Raw genomic sequence first — 23,985 nt, 5'->3', positions numbered from 1 at the left:
TACCCATGATTGCAAGATGAAATTAGTAATGGGAGTAATGGGAGTTAATCCCACATCTTAAATAGTTTCTATAAATACAGTAAGTTGATTCAAACACTGAACAAAACAACCCATTTTCTCGGCAGAATTGCTCTCTTTGTTTTTTGCAACTTTAATGTGAAATACTGTATAGGAGTTGTTTTAGCTCTGGTATGCTTTGTTAGTCATTGACATGCACACAACATGCACTTGGCCAGAGCAGTAAGTGAGGAAGGTTGAGCTGTTACACATTTTTTGTGACATTTTTTCAACTTGTACATTTGAACAACATCTTGTTAAAGCCTAAAGGGATAGATGATGACTTAGAACGGCTGGGTGTTTCACTGCTCTGCAGTTCAAGTATGACCACTAAATACAAAGGGGAATGGGAGTGGAACGCACATGTGTATTTTTGTAAACATGGTAAATGGATAAACAGTGAGTGAACTACTTTATGTATGTGTGCATGGAGGCACGTGTATGCCCATAACATGCAAAAGAACCATTAGATTGTTTCTAATTAAATAAAACACGTTAAAACATTTTTTTCATTAGCTGAAAAATCTTGGTTTTACCACTACACATAACCTTAACAATTTTCTACATTTGTCATTGTCCCACATTAGAGAGCCATATCATTGCACAGGATGTCACCTTTTTTCATCAAGGTGACACGGGCCCTGTGGATTTATCCAGAAACCATTCTGTACCTGGTTGTTCTGCTTTCTCAAAAGGTTGTAGAGGAGCTACGCTTGGCAGACTTCACAGAAAAATGGGGAAACCAAATCTGCGTGGACTGCTTCAGCTCAATAGTTGTAAGCAGACCCATGCACTTTGAATTTTCACTGAACTGTTTTCAACAGCTGCCACAACATACTACGTATTACTGTAATCGACTTAAGTGAGTAAGACTAACACTAATTTTCAGGCCTTTTGTTGTAAAATATTTCTCTGGGTATTTCTTACGGGCAGAAATATGTGCTACGACAAACTGAATCTGAACCTTTTGAATTTGAATTTCTCAGATTGAACATTTGTAAGAATCAAATAATTTACATTTATATATTTTTTATTTTATTTTTGTATTTGTATTTATTATATCATCCTTGAATAATTTAATTCAAATCTGATACTGAATAACATAATTTGAAAAAAACAAAACAAAACAACTGTCCAGTGTAATAAGTGTTGTAAGAGCTGAAACTGTGCAATGGCAGTCAGAAACAAATCTGGGGCACTCTGATTGTACATGTGAAACTAAAAATACTTTATTAATATATGGATACGCCAATGCGTTTGTGTATCCATTTATTAATAAAGTGAAATGTGACAGTGAAATGGAGTAAATATTAAAATATTAAATAAAGAAATACGGTGTGCTCCAGTTGCTACTGGTTAAGATGCATGCTGCATAACTGGAATGACGGTGGTTTGAATCTGGCAGTGGACGGTGTGCATGTTGCCCCCCATCTCTCTCTCTCCTTTTGTCTTTTCCTGTCATATCTACACAGGGTAAAAACAGACATTAAATTCCCCCAAAATATATAAAAAATACAATTTTGAAAATGTATATAAATAATATTTACTTTATTATACAGGTAAGATTTTGTAGTATAAAATTGTTTGAATGAGAACATCATGCATGATTTCTTGACCCAATATTTTCTAACTGGGTATAGATTTCCTACAGACACTGTTGGAATGAATATTAATTTAAAGTGCAATGAATTTTTTCAGTTTTTGGTAAAAGTCTGCAAACACTGAACTTCAAAGGTATAATATGTAACGCATTAAATGTAAAGATTACTAGACTTATGTTATATATTTTGTTGAGTTTTTGTCCCAAATATTTCCAGCAATTTTCAAACTTAGACAAATCTGTCATTTTAATAAAGGTTATGCTCCGTTTCAGTTGTTCACCTGTCAATGGCGTCATATCCCTTTTGTGTCAGCATTGTGACTTTTTATCCATTTTTAAGCCACATTTTTAGGATACACTTTTTCGATCCTGGTTGTTTTTAACCATATTTTAACCAAGTGAAGGATTTTAATCGGCACATAAGCTCACAGCCCTTCTGGCATGTCTTGTGTGTGCCAAACAGCATTGGAGAAAGACTGATTTTTAATGTGAAACTGCTTTATTCATTGTTAATAATCACTGTGTCCATTTCAATTCAATTCAATTCAATTCAGTAAACTTTATTTGCCCCCAGGGGTAATTTAAAAGACACATTAAATAAAAACACAAATACACTACAAAGAACATACAACTAATGTGAGACAAACTGCAAATATTAAGAAGAAGGAAAGTGGTGTAAAACAAATACTGTACTATATGTAATACTACAATGAGAAGGACAGTAACAAAACAACATTGCAAAATAAAATATTTTTGGACACCTTTGCAGATAATTTGACTCCAGTAAAATCCTCTTGAACAATGAACTCTGAATGAACCCTAAACTAAAAATAAAACAGCAATCAGTCGTTTTACAATGAAGACGACAATTCCTATGATCCCACGCTAATTCATGACGTCATCAAATGCCTTCTTTTGTTATTGTTTTGATTGAGAGAGAAAAGTGTGTTGAAGCCACCCAAGTCGGTAAATCCCATCTATTTTTAGATTCAGATGGGTGACAAATAAAAAACCAAACCAAAAACCAACATACATACATACATACTTCACTGGCTCTCTGACTTTTCATCTTGTACCATCATCATCAAGTCAAAATGTATTTGTGCATTACTTTGCTTTATGACCAAACACCTGCAAAACTAATGACATTCCCATCAGCTTCAGCTGTACTTGCTTCAGCCTTGGATGATGAAGATATTGAAAGCACCATCCCCAAACAGCCTTGCAGAGACCCTTTGCTGCAGGTGGTTTCCCTCCAGAATGCGTCCGGCTCCTGGCTGTTAGATCCAGCTCTGGCTGATGCATTAGGAAAGACCCGCGAGCAGGTGGACAAGTCAAAGCCTGCATCGGTGCGTTACTGTCAAATATAATGAGACAAATTTATAATGGGATTTGTTTTGATATTATACAGTGGTATTATACAGTGATGACCCGGCTGCATCAAATATTTCAGCGTCTTATATTTGTGGATCATGTTATTATGTTGTTTTAAAGTAAAGTTGCTCAGAACCACCAGGCTACATTTTCCCCTGAGATACTTTATGTACCTTGTTCTGTTTGATTACCTGTCACGTGACTTTCTTTGATTTGTGGAATTAGGTGAACCAGGAAGTGTGGGCCACCATTCTGGCTCTGATCTGGCTTCATGCTTTAAAAATGGATGCTAAGGAGGAGTGGGAGCTTCTGGCTATGAAGGCTGTGTCATGGCTCCGTGCTCAGAATGGTAAAAACCATGATAGTAATGATGATCTGTTGTTTTTAACAGTATGTGCTGGTTAAATCAGCTGTTTGACTTGTTTTTCTCTCTTTTTTTCAGCACCATCTGTGGCAGACTGTGTGGAAGCTGGAAATGCACTGTTGGGTTGCAAGGTGCAGGAAGACGTCCTGGGGCTCTGAGGTTTTCATTAAACCGGCTGCTCTTAAGGATTGGTGCAGAGAAGCAGATTTACTCCATTTTACAGCTTTTACACTGTCAACATAGCATCTTACTATCTACCCAGTAACAATTTTATATTATTCTATTATGTTTTCATATTTTCATTTGGTGTTTCCCTTTGTTTTTTTGTGTATTTGTCTTTATTTGTGTATTTGACAGTATTGCTAGATGCTAAAAAAACTTTTCAGAACAGCGCTTAATCCTTATCTGACATAAATGGTTGATGGATGATGGATGATGTTTTGTTTTTTTTAAACTAACCAACCAGATACAGCTGCTTCTTGTGGTAATGTTTAGAGGTGGTAGAGCTCTAAATCACAGCTGAGTTATATTCACAAAGATTCTGAAAAAAATACTTTTGGACACCAACTGAAAGCAACATCAACAGGATTAAGGCCATTTAAATGCTAAACTTTCCAATTTAACTGTTTGAGATTTTAGCAATAAAGTTACACCAAAACTTGCGTCTAAAACCATTTACACCAAAAATGTAATCTGGTATCCAAAGATTAGAAACCTCAGGAAAGCATCACTAAACCCATCTCACAGGCACATAACCCTTTATGAAATGAACATATGAACATATTACAGGTTAAAGATCTCTGTTTGTCTCTGTTTTGATCAGTAAACACCTTTTGGCTCTTTTTTGATTTAAAAAAAAAAAATTATGTTTCAGAGGAATACCAATATTGTAAAATCACCATCATAAAGTGTGCTCATTACTATTCTCTCCCAGTAGGCCATGGCTTTTTTGCATTTGATATAAATGTTTGAAACATGATAGGCCTACCACAGCTGGCAGTGATTAAATGATGGGATTTTTTGTGTATTCAAACATGACAATTTTGTGTTCATTTCATGAAACCAGAGGAAAGAAGGGTTTTGGCAAAGTAAAAAGTTTTTTAATTAATCAGGTTTTTGTATATTAGAAGTTTTGTCTTAGAAAGAACAAATTCCAATGTGCCTTTAAAACAGCATAGATATATGCTATGTTGTTGCTGCATGACACACAGTAGCCTATAATTGTAGTATGTAGAAAATGAGGTATGTACGCAGTCTTCTACACAACCAACTACACAAAAGAGAGAAAGAAGGAAGAAAGAACAGAGTAAACACAGCTTGCAACTTTAAGCTCCACCCATTCGGGGATCTTTTGTAGAAAAACGAGCGTACCCGGGGGTGTGACTGGCAGTTTTCTTTCAGTCACAATCGAGATAAGGTATTTTCTGCTTTACACATCTACAAATTGTCACGACACATACAAGAGAGAGCTGCAGTGAAACTGTCCAAGACTTTAAACGCTGATCGTCAGAGGTAAGCATTCTTCTTCTGTGTGTTTATTCTCGTGATCCGAGATGACGCACTGGTTACCAGAGGTTCACCACTGACATGAGATACACTCAGAAACCTTAATAACTGCTGGATAATATTTCTGTTACACTTGGTTATGGATCTTAGTGGTTTGTTAGTGTAATGTCGTAAAAAATAATGCGAGGATCCTTCCACAGACAGATGTTTCTGTAGCTTGTCAGAGTGAGGGAGTGACTGGAATTTTTTTATGTCATCTGTAGCCTTCGAACAAACAGCTGTCTATATAAAAATAAAAACAAAAACACATTAACAAAGTGGAGAAAATGTATCCAGACTGAACCAGGAAGGGCGAAGACGTACGGCAGTACAGAGGAGAGTGTGTTACTGAAATGATTGATTGATTGGGGATAACAGGGACACGCGGAGAGAGATAAGAAAGATTAACCGGTTGATGTCTTTTTATATCCTTTGTATATACAGCTTTCCTAATTCAGTCCTCAAAGCATGCTTATAATCATGATGGTTATAAAACTTTTATGATGACATTTATGTGAAAAACTATAAATAGATTCACTTTTTTCTAACTGTTGAGCACCTATAATGCACTGTATCATTACCTTTCATCCCTACAACAGAAAGTTCTCACGTGTCCTTGTTAATTGTTGCACAGGTACGATGAACCGCTGTGGTCTACTAACTGCCCAGAAGGAACCAGGTACAGAGCTGTTAGAAAACAGAAAAATCTCATTTTCCACTATAAAATGTTAAAAAGGCTTGTATTGGCTGTAATGGCATTGGGGCACGTAAACACTCCTGTGACAGTTAAACAGAGGCGTGTTTAACTGTCAGCTTGGTGAACAGCGTTAATGTGGTTGAAAATGAATGAAATTTTAAGCACTATCAACAACTATCTTAAAATGTCTTCACAGAACACACAACACTTCTCACTCTGTCTTTATGTTCATCATTGGATTTCTTTTTGTTTCTCGGTCAGTTCCTCTGAAGAGCATCGAGGTGGAGCTGGAGGTCAGGGACCATGTGGCTACGGTGGTCTCCACCCTGACCTACGAGAACAAGGAGGACAAACCAGTAGAGGCTGTTTTTGTCTTCCCTCTGCCTGGAGATGCTGCTGTCTGTCATTTCAGTGCTAAGATTGGACAGACACAGATTGTAGCTGAGGTGAAGGAGAAACAGCAGGTGAGCTGGACAGTAAATGCTTACTCACTGTAATGGATCTTAAAGAAAAAATAAACATGGTGAATGTTGCTGACATGTGTCATCTGTGCTCCAGGCTCGTGAGGAGTATGATGATGCGCTGAGCTCTGGTCAGCAGGCCTTCCTGTTGGAGGAGAGTGAGCAGAGTCCAGATATATTCACCCTGAGTGTGGGCAGTCTGCCTCCAGGAGAGAGCGCCTCCATCAGGCTGGAGTACGTCACTGAGCTGGCTGTTCAGGCTGATGACGGGCTGAGGTTTTGTCTGCCTGCTGTGCTCAACCCTCGCTACCAACCTCAGGGTAGGAAATCCAGCCAACACTTAAATTTAGTGAACAACAAACTAGTTTGGTCTGTGTCTGTGGCAGTGTCAAGTATCAAGTGCACCGTCCACACACTGGTGCAAGTTAAAAACCAGTGTGAAATACACCAACAGAACATCTGGCAGTTGTGCTGTGCTGTAAAGGATCAGGTATTTTTGAGGGTGAAATCAATATTGATAAAAGAAGACTGAGATGGAGGAGTGTGTTGTTGACTTTCAGTGTTGTGTTCAGTTGTCATTCAAACATCCATTGGGCTTTGACTGAAATAGAGATACATTTTTAGATTTTCAGCCATGTTAGCTGGAAGCTCTAGAGATGGCAATGGCCATATCAGTCAGTATGATTTACATTAGATGCTTAACTGTAATGTGTCTTTAAGTTTAGGATTGCTATGCAATATTGCGTTCAACTTTTTCACAGGAAGTGGAGGTAGTGAAGGTGCCAGTGTCCAGGTGACTTCTGTTCCAGTCTCTCTGGTTCCCTACAGTCTGTCTTTTTCCGCCCGAGTGTCCTCTCCTCGTCCAGTCTCTAAAGTAGAGTCCAACTGTTCCCTGGACCCTCTCCAGCACCTCAACACAGAGCAGACCCAGGCCACGGTAGGTAGACTGTTAATGTGTCTGCTGTGTGTGATTGTTCCTCAGTGCCTAAGGACAAAATATACTTTAATGAAGTTCATGAGTGTGTTTTGTGAACTGCAGGTGAAGTTGGCTGCAGGACACAAGTTTGACAGAGATGTTGAACTGTTGATTTATTACAAAGATGCCCACCAGCCCACTGCTGTGGTGGAGGCAGGACAGACCACAGCCAAGACTGGTGAGTGCAGAAGTTGTTACTCTGTTAGAATAGAAAGTTACATGTTAGAATAAATAATATGGTTTCAGGCACTCTGATGGTGATCCAGTCGTGATGTGAGTCTGTACCCTGGAGTTCCCCCAGTCTGTGATGTCATCAGTCGCCTCATGTGGAGAGTTTGTGTTCTTGATGGATCGATCTGGGAGTATGGGTTCACGTATGAACAACGGCAGGGGTCAACAGACTCGCATTAGCAGTGCCAGGGTATTCAGCAAGTGCTAACTACAATCATAAAATCATCCATAGTGTCCCTTTCACAGAGTAACCTTCACTATCTTTCCCTCTACTTCCATCAGGATACTCTGCTGCTCCTGTTGAGAGCTTACCGATGGGCTGCTATTTCAACATCTACTTTCGGGTCCAGCTTTGAACACATCTTCCGATATGTGACTCCCTCATGTCACTCAGTCTAATACCTTCCTGTCTTTATTTTAAGTGTTTGTACATGTGTGATGGCCTTGGTGCGTATGTTCTTACATTTGTGTGATGGCAGTAAGAGTGTGGAGTACAGCCAGAGCTCCATGGAAGAGGCTCTGAAGAAGGTTGAGATGATGGAGGCTAATTTGGGAGGAACAGAGATCCTGAAGCCCCTCAAACATATTTACAGCCAGCCCTGCATTCCCAGTCAACCAAGACAAGTAAAACACACACTGCACACACACGGTTAACATTTTAAACAGGTTGTGTTTAACATCTGTGTGCCTTTAATATCACTTTCGTCTTTAATAATACCATACCAATTCAGTGCAGAACTTCCTACTGTTTTGTTTTTAACTGGACTAACAGGTTTTTGTCATTCTTTACACTTCACCATAAAAGTCAGTTGTGTTCCTGCAGCAGCATCCTAACACATGCTGCATGTGTCTGGGTGTGATGTTATGTAACTCCTGTGTAAACTCTCCTCCCTAGCTCTTTGTCTTTACTGACGGCGAGGTGTTCAACACCAAAGAAGTGATAAATCTGGTGAAGACAAATTCAGGTTCCCACAGGTGAAACAAAAACACACGCTCACAGTATGTCTCATGTTGTAGTGGTGTGTGTGTTAAAAACAAAACTACTGTATTGCAGGTGTTTCTCCTTTGGGATTGGGGAAGGGGCCAGCTCTGCTCTTATCAATGGGTTGGCCAAGGAAGGAGGAGGTCATGCTCAATTCATCACAGAGACTGACAGGATGCAACCTAAAGTAAGAAAGATATAAACATAGCAAAGCTGTCAAGTTAAAATATGCAACAGCAGATTTGTATTTGTGCAGAAATCATGGTTTCAGTAAGTAAAAGCTCAGTGGAAACTCTTTTCTCCCACCAGGTGATGCAGTCACTGCGATTTGCTCTTCAGCCAGCGGTGGTGGACATCACAGTCACATGGGATTTACCAAAAGGAGTGTCTGTCACTGCTCTCTCTCCACCAATCACAGCACTTTTCCAGGGTCAAAGGTCACTGGTTTATGCCCAGCTCACTGGAAAGGTAGGAGCAGCACCATCTCATTCGATTTGACGCCTTGAAAAAGAGATCCTGAACTCAATGAGATTAGCTGTTTAAATGAAGGATTTAATGATAAAAAATAATGTGATTACAGTAATTAATAGGGTTTGTAACACTGTAATGCTTTCTCAGAGTTCAAAGGCAGCACAGGGCTGTGTGACGGTGAAGTACAGCCTGGCAGGTCATCCCTCTAAGAACCAGCTCCCATTCAGTCTCAAACCTGCAGAGGACACTGGGTAAAACAGTGCTGTTATGTGTTGGGCTGTGCCACGTTACAAATTTTGAGTTTAATTATTTAAATTGTGGGTGACACACAACAAAACTATGTTATGGTATTTATCTACAATTTTAGCATGTTTCAGTTCAGTCATTGATACATCCTAGTGATAAAAATACAGAGCTAGAGCTAGTGTCCACCTCTGGCTTTTTGTGTAGCTCATTAGTTTGCACTGTCATCTCACAATAAAAGTCAAAAAGTAGCATAAATGACGTATCTCTAATATCTGTATACTGAGATGTTATCTGATGTTTAAGACCTACCATATGATTAGTTAGACTGCATATCTCTGTATTGTATTCATACAAATGAAGCCCCACCTGTGTTCACTCCTCTGTCCTATCTGCAGATTAACAGTCCACAGGTTGGGTGCTCGGACTCTGATTTGCTCCCTGGAGATGGAAGAGAGAGAACACAGTGGACAGCAAGATGGAGGAGTGAAGAAGAAGGTGGTTGAGCTCAGTGTCCAATCAGGAGTGAGCAGTCCCTTCACTGCCTTCATTGCTGTGAACAAAAGCAATGGCGAGCCGATTCAAGGACCTGTGGTCCGCAGAGATATTCCAGTATCCAGTAAGTGCTTTTTCAATTCCAAATGAGAAACTAAGGCTCTATCACCCACTGTTTTAGAGGTATTATCGGTGACCATGACTGATACACTGATGAGCGAAAACATTTTGACAACCCCTCCATAATATGCTCTTACTCCTTCATATGCTGCAACAGCAGCTCCACCCGTAATAATAATATAAATAATAATAAATAATAATAATGAACTTTTTTTAACGAAGTAACAAAGAGCTTTACAAGGAAATAACAGAAGATGTAAAAACAATAAATGAATAAGATCAAATAGATAGGAATAATTAGTATAGATAACCTATGTCAAACGTTTCACAAAAAGAAAAGTTTTCTAAAGGGATGTAAAAGAAGCTAAGGACTTAGCATGTCTCAGTTATACAGGCTAGGAGTACCATAGGGTGGGAGCTGTAATAGCGAAAAAGCATTCTGCTCAATTGTTCTGGGTTGACCATAATACGTTTTTTTTAATTCTCAAACTTTTACCCATCTTAGGAATGATGATGGGTGCTCCGCTGGTCTGTAATTCTGTAGGCAGTATGAACTGTAAGTACAAAGCTGAATGGGAATGGAAGACACATCTGTGTATTTTTGTAAATACAGTAAATTGATGTAAACGCTGAACAAACGAACAAATTTCTATCTCTTTTTTGTTTTGTTTTTTGTAGCTTTAATATGAAATACTGTTATATGAGTTATTCTGGCTCTGATATCCCACACTTTTTTTTGTTTTTCTATTTCTTGAAGTTCATGTCGGTGCTAGGGTGCAACCTATGTCATTTTGCAGAAGCAAACGTGAGTAAAAAGCTGAATGGGAGTGAAGCTCACATCTGTGTGTTTTTATAGTAAACTGACGTAAACACTGAACAAAACAGCACATTTCTGTGGCAGAATTGCCCTTTCTTTGTTCTTTAATGTGAAATATTGGATATACAGTGGTTGTTTTTGCTCTGGTATTTTTTGTTAGTCACTGACAACATATGCAGTTGCTCAAAGACACAAGTGAGGAAGGTTGAGCTACTATGCATTTTTTGTGACTTTTTGAATATTATTTAACCACGTACAGTTTAACTACTTGCAACAACTTGCAAGTAATTGTAATATGCTCAGAAGTCAGTAGTTTAGTTGATATTTTTTGTTTTAAAATTCTCATGTAATTTCCTGACCTCAAATTTTGTTTTTTTCGTTGTTTTTCTATCTCTTGAAGGGTCGGTTGCCCCTGATACTGTGTCCTTCCGGTCATGTTCCATGACCCGTCAAGGAAGTAAGTAAAAAGCTGAATGGGAGTGGAACACACATCTGTGTATTTCTACACTGAACAAAGGAACAAATTTCTGTTGCAGAATATATCTTTTTTGCTGCTTAAATTTTTTGTGACTTTTTAAAATACTGAATAACAACTTTTACATTTTAAGAACGTCTTATAACGACATGTGAGTCATTGTAATAAGCTCAGATGTCAGTTGTGTTGTTGATTATATTTTTTTCTTAACCCCAATACCTTTTTTCTTAACCTTAAAGTGATGCCCATTTTAGGAGGAATGGCATTGAGTGCTCCGCTGGTCTGTGATTCTCTGCCCAGTATGAAAAGTAAGTACAAAGCTGAATGGGAGTGGAACACAAATCTGTGTATTTTTGTAAATATACACACAGTGCATGAAGAAAGTGAATGTGGCAAAAAACTAAACGTGCTAAATGTTAGCATTTTCATTGTCATTGTGACCTTTTTGGCATATTCTCACATTAGCATTTAGCTCAAAGCACCACTGTGTCTATGTACAGCCTCACACAGTTGCTAGCGTGGATTCTTTATCTATTTTTTTTTTCAGGCATAATATCAGTCATCAAAGTCAAGACAGAAATAATTCAGTGACTGTATCATGTATTTCATTTTTTTAGACTGACAAACAGTCATGTTTTTATTAGCAGCATATATCCATCTTATGCTAGACAATTATCCAAAATTAAATGGTATACCTTACCTACCTATATACCAATATAATGTGACATAATCTTTGTGTGCAACAAAGATTATTTCATCTTTGCAATTGCTTTGATATTATCAAATCCGATATTAGTATCAAATTGGCCCAAAACAAACCTGATACCAGTAGAATGATCTACAGGGATGATTTTATCTTTGCACATTTTTCTTCAGTTTTGAGTGCTGAAGAGACTGAAAGCACCATCCCCAAACAGCCTTGCAGAGACCCTTTGCTGCAGGTGGTTTCCCTCCAGAATGCGTCCGGCTCCTGGCTGCTAGATCCAGCTCTGGCTGATGTACTGGGAAAGACCAGCGAGGAGGTGGACAAGTCAAAGCCTGCATTGGTGGGTTACTGTCTATCAGGCCAAATTTTCCCCTGAGATACTTTATGTACCTTGTTCTGTTTGATTATCTGTCATGTGTTGTCCCATGTGACTTTCTTTGATTTGTGGAATTAGGTGAACCAGGAAGTGTGGGCCACCATTCTGGCTCTGATCTGGCTTCATGCTTTAAAAATGGATGCTAAGGAGGAGTGGGAGCTTCTGGCTATGAAGGCTGTGTCATGGCTCCGTGCTCAGAATGGTAAAAACCATGATAGTAATGCTGATCTGTTGTTTTTAATAGTATATGCTGGTTAAAATCAACTGTTTTGTCACATCCAGTCTTCTGATGACTTGTTTTTCTCTCTTTTTTTCAGCACCATGTGTGGCAGAGTGTGTGGAAGCTGGAAATGCACTGTTGGGTTGCAAGGTGCAGGAAGACGTCCTGGGGCTCTGAGGTTTTCATTAAACCGGCTGCTCTTAAGGATTGGTGCAGAGAAGCAGATTTACTCCATCTTACAGCCTTTACACTGTCAACACTGTAACATTTCATTCCTATTCTGTTATGTTTTCTATTTTCATTTGGTGTTTCTCTTTCTATTTCTCATTATTGGCCTTTTATATTGGTCTCTATTTTGGTTCAGCTATTGTGGATCATTGTAAAAACTTGTCAGAACAGTGCTAAATCCTTACCATATATAAATCAAGTGAATGATGCTTTTGATGTCAATTTGTGTCTAAAAAAAAAACTGAAAGTTAAACTTAGAGCTTTGACCAAAATGAGTATTAATCTCTGAATTAGAGACTACACACCTGCTCTGTTCGTTGTGTAGTAAAAACTGTGTGACACGAGGTAAACATGCAAACCTTGGGCTGTCAGCATAAATTTCAGGCCCCATTGTACCAAGGTTAAGAACTTTAACCGGGATGTTTTTTTTTAACTAACCAACCAGACACTGCTGCTTGTTTGTAATGTTTAGAGGTGGTTAAGTCTAAATCACAGCTGAGTCCAGAAGTGTTTTTGCCTTGAGATGAACCTAACACTTCAGTTAACATCTTGCCCTCAGACTGCACACAGTTTTAAACTATCTTGTGAGGACATAGTCCTCAACATATCCTGAGTTATATTCACAAGGATAATGAAAATAAATACTCACTAACGCAATTCAAGTCAGACATGAGTAATATAGTATCCAAAATTTAGAAAACCTCAGGAAAGCATCACCAAAGCCATCTCACAAGCAAATTACCCATTAAAATATATCATATATTACACTTAGGATTCGAGGACCATCATGTCAGTTCATTCAGAAAATGTGTTCATTCCTATCCTGTCCCGCTAGGTGGCGATGTGTGCATGTTTTGTAACTGCAGCCATAATCTCTATGCGTTTGATGAAAATGTTAGACACATAATACCACAGCTGGCAGTGAGTTGACTGTGTTTTTGTCTCAGCTGACTCTGCACTGGTCAAACATAACATGTTTGTGTTAATTTCGTTGAAACCAGAAGAGAGAAGGTTTAAATTGTTTTGAATTTATCATGTTATTGTATATTAGACGTTTCTGTCTCGAAAGAACAAATTTCAATGTGACTTATAATCAGCATATAAATATATATAATGTGTTATTTTGTTACTGAATGACACAGAGTAGCCGATACTTAAGTGTGTAAAAAATTGTGTATGTACGCTGTCATCTTATATCATGAAGCCAACTGTACAAAAGAAAGAAAGAGAGAGAAAGCACAGAGTAAACACTGGTGACAATAACACAACTGTCAGGCATTTTTGTGTGTGTTGCCTGCTTCATTTTAGCAGAGGAAGTAGAGTTTCGTGATTTTTATTGCAGCAGATTCAACTTCAAACTTTAATCCAGGTGAGGTATTGGACACTGGAAAAATAAAAAAAATATGCGTCACATGAAAATTTTAGGAGCATGACTCAGATTGACACTTTAAGCTCCACCCATCCGGCGATCTTCTGTGGTGAAATCGAGCGTACCCGGGAGGCGTGACTACAGTTTTCTTTCAGTTTCAGTCGGGATAAGGGCTCATCTGTTACACACAGGTTGTCTCTACACATACAAGAGAGAGCTACAGTGAAACTGTCCCAGTCTTTAAACGCTTATCATCAGAGGTAAGTATTCTCCTCCTGTGTATTTATTGTCGTGATCCGAGATGACGCACTGTTTACCAGAAGTTCACCACTGACATTTTGATACACAGAGATTCCTTATTAATAACTGCTGGATAGTGTTTCTGTTACACTGGGATATGAGTCTTAGTGATTTGTTATTGTAATGTCATAACAATTTGGCAAAGGAGAAAGTCAGTTGCCTTCGCAGACAGATGTTTCTGTTTACTGTTGATGAGACACTGACTGCAAATGTAAAATGCATTTTAAAATTTCCTCTGTTCTTCTGTAGAAAAAAAGTGAATCTATTTATTGTTCACATGAATGTCATCATAAATATTATAGCAGACAGCTGACTAAATAAAAATAAAAACAAAAACACAAGAAAATGTACTAAGACTGAACCAGGAAGGGTGCGGACGTACGGCAGTGGAGATCCTAAGTTTCTTGTCGATCGATACATATTGCACATTCATGTGCTGTATCGATAGATTGATGGATTAATTACAGGATTCAGTCCTCAAAGCATGCTTATAATCATGATGGTTATCATTTTTTTATGATGACATTCATGTGAAAAACAATAAATAGATTCACTTTTTTCTAACTGTTGAGCACCTATAATGCTCTGTATCATTACCTTTCATCCCTACAACAGAAAGTTCTCACGTGTCCTTGTTAATTGTTGCACAGGTACGATGAACTGCTGTGGTCTACTAACTGCCCAGAAGGAACCAGGTACAGAGCTGTTAGAAAACAAACAGAGAGACTATCTAAGTGGGATCAACAACTATCTTAAAATGTCTTCAGAGAACACACAACATTTCTCACTCTGTCTTTATGTTCATCATTGGATTTCTTTTTGTTTCTCGGTCAGTTCCTCTGAAGAGCATCGAGGTGGAGCTGGAGGTCAGGGACCATGTGGCTACGGTGGTCTCCACCCTGACCTACGAGAACAAGGAGGACAAACCAGTAGAGGCTGTTTTTGTCTTCCCTCTGCCTGGAGATGCTGCTGTCTGTCATTTCAGTGCTAAGATTGGACAGACACAGATTGTAGCTGAGGTGAAGGAGAAACAGCAGGTGAGCTGGACAGTAAATGCTTACTCACTGTAATGGATCTTAAAGAAAAAATAAACATGGTGAATGTTGCTGACATGTGTCATCTGTGCTCCAGGCTCGTGAGGAGTATGATGATGCGCTGAGCTCTGGTCAGCAGGCCTTCCTGTTGGAGGAGAGTGAGCAGAGTCCAGATATATTCACCCTGAGTGTGGGCAGTCTGCCTCCAGGAGAGAGTGCCTCCATCAAGCTGGAGTACGTCACTGAGCTGGCTGTTCAGGCTGATGACGGGCTGAGGTTTTGTCTGCCTGCTGTGCTCAACCCTCGCTGCCAACCTCAGGGTAGGAAATCCAGCCAACACTTAAATTTAGTGAACAACAAACTGGTTTTTTGTGTTTCTGTGGAAGCGTCAATTACCAAATGCACCATTCACATACAGGTACAAGTTAAAAACCATTGTGAAATACACTAACAGAATACTTGACTTCTCCTTTTCTGCCGGTTGTGATGTGCTATAAACAATCTCTGATTTTTGAAGTTGAAATCAGTACTGATGCCAAAGCCTTCACTTTTTCTGATATGTTTTCCACAAACACCTACAAATGCCCTGTGGATTTTGCATCTATTGTATTTAGATTGTGTAGAAATAGAACATGAGACATCATTGTTTGTTTGAGATATTCATTGAACCTCAACTGTAAGCTAACAGTTCATATTGGTGTCTGCGCTTGGCGCTACATCAATCCCATGTGAAGGTGCCAGCTTCACACGTCCTCCCAATTCAAAACAAAAACCAGGCAACTCCCAAAAGTTCTGGTGGCTAGCCAGCCACCTAAAAAGAGATAACATTTACATGAGACAACATTTGAGGTACTGCGAGGAGTATACTTCCTCGTCTGAGAAAAAAGAGGCTTGTACCCTTTGTGATATTTTCAACTCAGAGTTGTCCTTCAGCAGTCAATGTTGTACTCTCCTGCTTTGTATGAGTGAGATTTTTAACCAAGATCAGGTGATTCCTTTCATCTGCAGTTCTTCAGAGAGCATGATCCATCTGGGAGTGAACTGTGGGTGGAGGCCGGTTTCCAGGAGTGCACTTCAGTTCTTCTCCTCTGAGCATGGTTGCTCTGGTCATTTTCAATCGAACAGGGTTCTTGAATTGTTCTTAGTCTGATCCCTTGACTACGACCAATTTGTGCAGGGAGACTCCACCAAAAGTTATATTGCCCGTGGCAACACAGTTCCCAAATTATTGAAAACAGAGCAGAGTCTTAAGGAAACGCTCTTGATTTATCAGTTGTTTTATGTTGAGCAGTCACCTGTGGTCATGGGTTCTGGGAAATGACTGACAAAAATAGGATTGTGTATGCAAGAGAGTTTCCTTTGTAGAGTGGCTGTGTTCACCCTTAGAGACAAGGTGTGGAACTCAGACATCCAGAGACAGCTTAATTTAAAATCACTGCTTCTGCACAATGAAAGGAACCAGTTTAGTTAGTTTGAGCATCTGATCTCCCAGCGCATAGCCAGAACATGCTGGAGGGACTATATACCCCATCTGGACTGGGAACACCTCAAAATCCTTCAAGAGGAGCTGAAGAAAGTAGCCAGTGAGGAGGGTGTCTGGTTGCCATGTTTGTCTTACAACCGTTGCATTAATTTTAAGGATCTTCTCTGGTCATCCAGAACTTCTGCTGGACGAACAGTTCTCAGTTGGTAATGTCTCTTCAATTATGGTATTCTTAACTCGTCTCATATTGTTCACAGGAAGTGGAGGTAGTGAAGGTGCCAGTGTCCAGGTGACTTCTGTTCCAGCCTCTCTGGTTCCCTACAGTCTGTCTTTTTCCGCCCGAGTGTCCTCTCCTCGTCCAGTCTCTAAAGTAGAGTCCAACTGTTCCCTGGACCCTCTCCAGCACCTCAACACAGAGCAGACCCAGGCCACGGTAGGTAGACTGTTAATGTGTCTGCTGTGTGTGATTGTTCCTCAGTGCTAAGAACAAAACATATAACGTTAATGAAGTTCATGAGTGTGTTTTGTGAACTGCAGGCGAAGTTGGCTGCAGGACACAAGTTTGACAGAGGTGTTGAACTGTTGATTTATTACAAAGATGCCCACCAGCCCACTGCTGTGGTGGAGGCAGGACAGACCACAGCCAAGACTGGTGTGTAAATCAGTGAAGTTGTTACCTGACAAATAAAATGTTCTCTCACTTCAAACTGATGTAATGAGGGGGTAAGTAATTAGGAAAAATTATTAGTAGATGTGCAATAAAAAGCATTTTTGTGTCTTTCCTCTTGTGGTTCAGGCACTCTGATGGGTGATCCAGTTGTGATGCTGAGTCTGTACCCTGAGTTCCCCCAGTCTGTGATGTCTTCAGTGGCTTCATGTGGAGAGTTTGTGTTCTTATTGGATCGATCTGGGAGTATGGATTGTCCTACCGATGACAGCATGCAGGAAGCAACTCGCATTTGCAGTGCCAGGGTATTCAGCAAGTGCTAACTCAATCATGAAATCATCCATAGTGTCCCTTTCACAGAGTAACTTTCACTGTCTTTCCTCTACTTCCATCAGGATACTCTGCTGCTCCTGTTGAAGAGCTTACCAATGGGCTGCTATTTCAACATCTACAGTTTTGGTGATACCTATGAATACATCTTCCCGTGAGTGACTGAGCGCACAAAAATGTGTTTCAGTTATTGATGTTACTGTTTGTTTGTTTATTCATGCATCAGTTTATGTTGATGTGACATTGATATATGGCAATTCTGCTAAACCCTACAAAGTTAGTAGGAATACATTTTAGGAGCTACAGTATAGTTAAGACATGCACAAGTTTAGGGAAAACCTGGTAGTGCTACACTACCTTCCACCACCTGACCTCCTTCATTTGTGTTCCTGATGGCAGAAAGAGTGTGGAGTACTGTGAGAAGACCTTGGAAGAGGCTGTGAAGAAAGTGGAAGAGATGGCTGCTGATCTGGGAGGAACAGAGATCCTTGACTCTCTCAAGCACATTTATAGCCAGCCCTGCATTCCCAATCAACCTAGACAAGTAATACACTCGCACATATCCACATTTTTTTGCCTTAAACCATGCTTGAACATGCTGCTTGTGATGATCAATCTGTCACTTGCACTAAAGTTACTCAGTAAGACACCACCAATTCTGGTGAAAAGACGAGAGTCACAAACAGATTTGGTGACTGACAGCCTCCCCTTCCACTTTATCTAAATCAGGGTTAGGATTGGTAATCAGTTGACAGCTTTACTCCTCCCAACAAATGGGGCCACAGATCTGATTAAATGTTTACAAAGTTGATTATTGACCTTCGGTAGAAAGCACCAGGTACACATATGTACTACCTTATGCTCAAACATAGTGGACAATGCAGGACAGTTCAGAAGGTCAATAAAAAGACACTGCTTGATCAGGCAAGCTGTTCCTCCCTGTCTACGCCGGTGTTTGTTAAACCACTGAGTGCAAGTGAGAGAGAGAAGTGCATGTATGGCAGTGTCATCAGAGCACTTAAAGTATGTGGTTATGGACTCATGCAGTCATTAGAGTACGGGGTGTAGAGGAAGGGGTTGATGGCACAGCCTTGTGAGGTTCCGGTGTTAATAGTGATGATTGGAGATGTTGCTGTGCCGACCCTTACAGTCTGTTTTCTGTCACTGAGGAAGGTGTGTATCCAGTGGATGAGAAGTGGGGTGACGTTGAGGTACTGGAGCCTCCTTATCAGTTGGTGATACTGGATTGTGTTGAATGCTGGCATGACGCTGCTCAGTGCAAGCTTTCCAGGCACTTTATGGTTACTGACCAACAGTGATTTCATTCTGTGAGGCAGGATTTCTTTGGAACCACCATGGTTTGTAGAAGAGGGAGGGCAAGCTCCATGGGAACAGCCTTTAGCACTGTTGCCGGGATGCCATCAGGTCCTGGGGCCTAGCCTCCTGCGTGAAGTATGCAGGGTGTGGTGATTGTTGGACAAGAGCTCTCAGGAGCTTTTTACCCGGCTCGTCTGAGTTAAGTGTGTCAAAACAGGCATAGAAAGTGTTCAGGTGTTTCGCAAAAGAGACACAGTCATACCATTTATTAAAACCGCTCCCTGTTGTGTGCTGAGAGCTTTACTGTGTGGTTCCAGTGTTTCAATGGAGCACATGAGGTGCCTGACATCTGACATAATCAGAGCAAGCAATGGACAAGAAACAGTTCAGGCTGAACATATCTTATCTCTTTTACTCAGTTGAACAAGAACAATCTTGAAGAAACTGGTTTGTCTGAAGCTCATACTTATCCCACCATTGTTGTTCTTCATACTTTACTGTTAAATCCACTCATGTCACTGAAACAACAATCCAACATGCCACTCAGAAAATGATGTGAATGGCTTTCAGAACATGCTGCATGTTTCTGGGTGTGATGTTATGTAACTCCTGTGTAAACTCTCCTCCCTAGCTCTTTGTCTTTACTGACGGCGAGGTGTTCAACACCAAAGAAGTGATAAATCTGGTGAAGACAAATTCAGGTTCCCACAGGTGAAACAAAAACACACGCTCACAGTATGTCTCATGTTGTAGTGGTGTGTGTGTTAAAAACAAAACTACTGTATTGCAGGTGTTTCTCCTTTGGGATTGGGGAAGGGGCCAGCTCTGCTCTTATCAATGGGTTGGCCAAGGAAGGAGGCGGTCATGCCCAGTTCATCACAGGAACTGACAGGATGCAACCTAAAGTAAGAAAAGTAACATGGATGAAAACATTTTATTAAAAAATGCAACCCTTCATTTTTATTTAGACAGAAGGTATTACTCGTTACCTCTCCCAACCATTTGTATATATTTTCTTTTAACCAGGTGATGCAGTCGCTGCGATTTGCTCTGCAGCCAGCTGTGGAGGATATCTCAGTCACATGGGATTTACCAAAAGGAGTGTCTGTCACTGTTCTCTCTCCACCAATCACAGCAGTTTTCCAGGGTCAAAGGTCACTGCTTTATGCCCAGCTCACTGGGCAGGTAGGAGCAGCACCATCTCATAGTGAAATACCTATTTAATGTTGGAGGCTGGATTTCTCACTCAACAAAAGGAATGATACATATATACATATTACATGTCTTTAACGGTGTATGCCATCACATTAACAAGCATGGTTTCTAACACTTTCTCAGAGTTCAGAGGCATCAGAAGGCTCTGTGATGGTGAAGTACAGTCTGGCAGGTCATCCCTCTCAGAGCCAGCTCCACTTCAGTCTCAAACCTGCAGAGGACACTGGGTAAAACGTTTTTTGATCAGACAGCAGAATTACTTTAAATTATGTGCTGACTTTACAGTATTGAGTTTATGTAATTAACCATTCCACACAGCATTGTGAAATGTGAAATACACGGTACAGTAAAATAACATGAAAAATAAAAATTAACACGTTTTAAGTCTGATGTTCTAATTAGTAAATGTTAGCATGCTAATACACTTACTGAGATATTGAATGTAGGAAACAATGTACCTGCTTAGCATCATCATGTTAACATTGTAGGTATGTTAGCATACTGACACTAGCATTTAGCTCAAAGTACTGGAAGTGTTGTAACATTAACAGTGTTTGATTTACTTCTAATTTCTATGTGTTGAAAAGTTTTCTTAAGTCCATATATGTTTAACAGGATTGTCTATTCATAGATCTCTATTCATAGAAACGGAAGGTAAGCTCCGCCTGTATTTACTTCTTGCTCCTATCTTCAGATTAACAGTCCACAGGTTGGGTGCTCGGACTCTGATTCGCTCCCTGGAGATGGAGGAGAAAGACGATGAGGCACCACAAGATGAAGGAGTGAAGGAGAGGGTGGTGGAGCTCAGTGTCCAATCAGGAGTGAGCAGTTCCTACACTGCCTTCATTGTTGTCCACAAAGGCAATGGCAAGCCGATTGAAGGACCTCTGGTGCGCAGAAATATTCCAACATCCAGTGAGTGTATTTTTCCAGGAACAAATGACAAAAAGGGAACCTGTCCAGTTCAATGGCGGTTGTATGTTTAAGACCAGTAAAACTTATGTGTGATAGACTTGGCCAGTATGGCAAAGAAAGAACATATTATATTATTATATTATATTTTTAAGCACATATCGTGTTTTCTTCATTACGTTTCAATTATGATGATAAATTTAGCTCAGTTTGGGGAAAGAATTATTATGAGAAACCATTTTAATTATTGGACCAGCAATATACTTTCAGAGACAGCACAATACAAACCGTCTCTAACCATAAGTCAAGAAAGTCTTTTAATGCACTAATTCATTTTAAGATAGAAATAACTTGAACTTAGAACCAACAAAAAATGAATCGGATATGAAAAATGACTGAAAGTAAGTTACAGAAAACAAAGGCAACAACTCTATACATTTATTAAGGAATAGATGACTGTAAATGCGGAGTTTAGTAAGGAAAAATGCAACAGGTGAATAAACCAAAATAATGTGACCTTTACTGAAATGCAGCTGGTAAAACTGGTACATTTCACATTAGAGAGAAACTGGAGCACTTATATGAACTAATTGTGCCCTAGCACAATTATCATCAGTTATCAATATAATGACCCTCATTTAATATCCTACTTTCTTTTTATCACAGTACTTGGTGGGATGATGTATTCTCAATGCTGTGCAATATCTGTTCTAAATGACATTATGGGTGAGTAAAATGTTAATTGGCTTTTTCAACACACTGGTGCATTTATATATCTACTGAAAGAAAGAAATGTTTTCCATACTCCACACAGGTTAGATATTCAACACAGATAGTAGTAGTAGGTCAGATGGGTGCCTAATACTAAATATGAACAAGTTAAGTCTCAGTCCGCCAAGTGTAGAGGTGAAGCAAATGCAGGTCAGACTCAGAGCAACTCAGGGAAACAAGTTCCAACATCTATTACAATACAATAAAACTGACTTATTAATTTCACCTAGAACCATAGAATATTTTTAGTATGATCTTGCTGTTCTAACAATGCATTTCTTCTGAAAAAAACAGTTTCTGAGGACAGCTTAACATGTGAAGATGTTGATGACTGTGAACCGATGTGGCGTAACAAAGGTATTTGTTTTGTTTCAGTGGTGCACACACTATTGAAAGAAAAGAGTAATGGGTAACTCTTCAATTTGTATCGTTTTCATACATTCACTTCTTAGCTGAACAGTAGTTAATCTTAATTGAAGTGTATGGCATGAATCCTTTCTGGGTCAAAGGGCATCGTGTGACCTGCAAGTTTGACTGTAATCCAGAAATTGTTTCTTTTAACTTCCAAAGTACCTCAGATACCAAACAGCAATTACACCAGCAAAACACCGTCAATGCAAGAAGATCTGGTTTTAAATGTTATTGAGATAGATAGATAGATAGATAGATAGATAGATAGATAGATAGATAGATAGATAGATAGATAGATAGATTAAAAATTTGAATTATAACCATAAAATATTTTTTTATGATTTTGCTGTTCTAACAATGCATTTCTTCTTCTGAAAAAAACAGTTGATGATGAGTATTGCTTATCAGATGCATCTGAAGAATGCAGAAGGATTTCCAGTGACGAAGGTATCTGTTTTGTTTCATTAGTGCACAAACATTTGAAAGAAAAGTGTAATTTGTAATTTTTCAATTTGTAGGGTTCATCAACATTTAGCTTTATTTAGACATTTATTTCTGTTTTAAATTGTATGTGTATGGCATACATTCTAGAAAGACAGATAGATAGATAGATAGATCTCTAAATTCTGAATCAGCTTTTAAATGACTTTTGTCAATTTTGTCACAATTTACAAATATCATTTTAAGTGTATTGTTACAACTCACATATGTGTTGTCTCTGAATCATTGAATTTGCATTTTTGATGCAGATGTAGATGGTTCTCCCCTAGCGTGTCTTGGAAACGTTGAAGCCCCCACGATCAAGAAGCCACCCAGAGACCCTTTGCTTCAGTTGGTTTCCCTGCAGAAGGCATCTGGCTACTGGCTGCTCAATCCAGCCCTGGCTGCCGCACTGGGAAAGACCAGCGAGGAGGTGGACAAAACAAAACCTCCGGCTGTGAGTCCTTGTTAAAGATAATACATATCTACACAGCCAGATTGAGAAACTTTGGTATAATGCCCCCTTGTGGTACTTTTAACCACCTGTTTGGGAAAAGCAATCACAACACAGTATATGTGAATAGCTCACATGAAAGTGTTTGAGTATGTTGTCTTATTTTATATGATATTACTGTTGTTTTAGTAACACTTCAAAAATATACAGTCACATTTCCTCCTTGAAATTATGTGTCTTTGTTTGAATTTTGTGTGAATTAGGTGAACCAGGAAATGTGGGCCACCATTCTGGCTCTGATTTGGCTTCATGCTTTCAAGATGGATGCTAAGGAAGAGTGGGAGCTTCTGGCTATGAAGGCTGTGTCATGGCTCCATGCTCAGAATGGTAAAACTCATAATAATAAGTGATAAACTATTGTGTGTAATGATTAAAATCAGCTGTTTTCCCACATTCAGTGACTTCTGCTAATACTTTTTTTTGTTTGTTTTGTTTTTTTTAGCACCATGTGTGGCAGAGTGTGTGGAAGCTGGAAAAGCACTGTTGGGTTGTGAGGTACAGAAAGATTTCCTGGGGCTCTGAGGTCTTTATTAAACTGGCTTCTCCTTCAGGATCGCTGCACAGAAGCAGATTTATTTCAACCTACAACCTTAACATTGCACGTTACTCTTTGAACTATATGTAATGCTCTATGCTTCATCTGTTCAGGATCAACCATGTAACAAGACATAGATCTTCTGTTTTGTGCCTTAAATGTTGCCTTGTATCGGAAACTGTTTCACTCACAAACATTAAACTTGAATC

General features: G+C 39.4%; 2 protein-coding genes and 1 pseudogene across 2 annotated transcripts in view; all 3 read left to right on the top strand.

The window, feature by feature from the left end:
- Window positions 1-3,605, top strand: part of LOC111233409 (von Willebrand factor A domain-containing protein 5A-like) — a 17,723-nt gene extending 14,118 nt beyond the window's left edge. The window contains exons 10-13 of the mRNA XM_022761210.1: window positions 753-833; window positions 2,816-3,006; window positions 3,257-3,380; window positions 3,474-3,605. Of these exons, the coding sequence (XP_022616931.1) occupies window positions 753-833; window positions 2,816-3,006; window positions 3,257-3,380; window positions 3,474-3,553 (476 nt within the window). The 3' untranslated portion in view covers window positions 3,554-3,605. The remainder of the gene's footprint in view (window positions 1-752; window positions 834-2,815; window positions 3,007-3,256; window positions 3,381-3,473) is intronic.
- A 1,160-nt stretch (window positions 3,606-4,765) lies between these two features.
- LOC111233395 lies at window positions 4,766-13,798 on the top strand (annotated as a pseudogene).
- Window positions 13,799-13,884: 86 nt separating this feature from the next.
- LOC111233394 (von Willebrand factor A domain-containing protein 5A-like) lies at window positions 13,885-23,985 on the top strand. The gene is made up of 20 exons (XM_022761193.1): window positions 13,885-14,067; window positions 14,758-14,802; window positions 14,942-15,144; window positions 15,239-15,461; window positions 16,882-17,057; window positions 17,162-17,276; window positions 17,421-17,596; window positions 17,687-17,775; window positions 18,021-18,165; window positions 19,570-19,649; window positions 19,729-19,843; window positions 19,965-20,123; window positions 20,277-20,380; window positions 20,848-21,068; window positions 21,732-21,791; window positions 22,131-22,193; window positions 22,632-22,694; window positions 22,997-23,184; window positions 23,445-23,568; window positions 23,684-23,985. Exons 2-20 carry the CDS (start codon window positions 14,763-14,765, stop codon window positions 23,761-23,763), a joined length of 2,424 nt encoding a protein of 807 aa, XP_022616914.1. The 5' UTR covers window positions 13,885-14,067; window positions 14,758-14,762; the 3' UTR covers window positions 23,764-23,985.

The sequence above is a fragment of the Seriola dumerili genome, unplaced genomic scaffold (assembly GCF_002260705.1).
Source record: "Seriola dumerili isolate Sdu_G_001 unplaced genomic scaffold, Sdu_1.0 BDQW01000391.1, whole genome shotgun sequence".
Lineage (NCBI taxonomy): Eukaryota > Metazoa > Chordata > Actinopteri > Carangiformes > Carangidae > Seriola > Seriola dumerili.
This window is presented reverse-complemented; position numbering and strand designations above follow the sequence as displayed.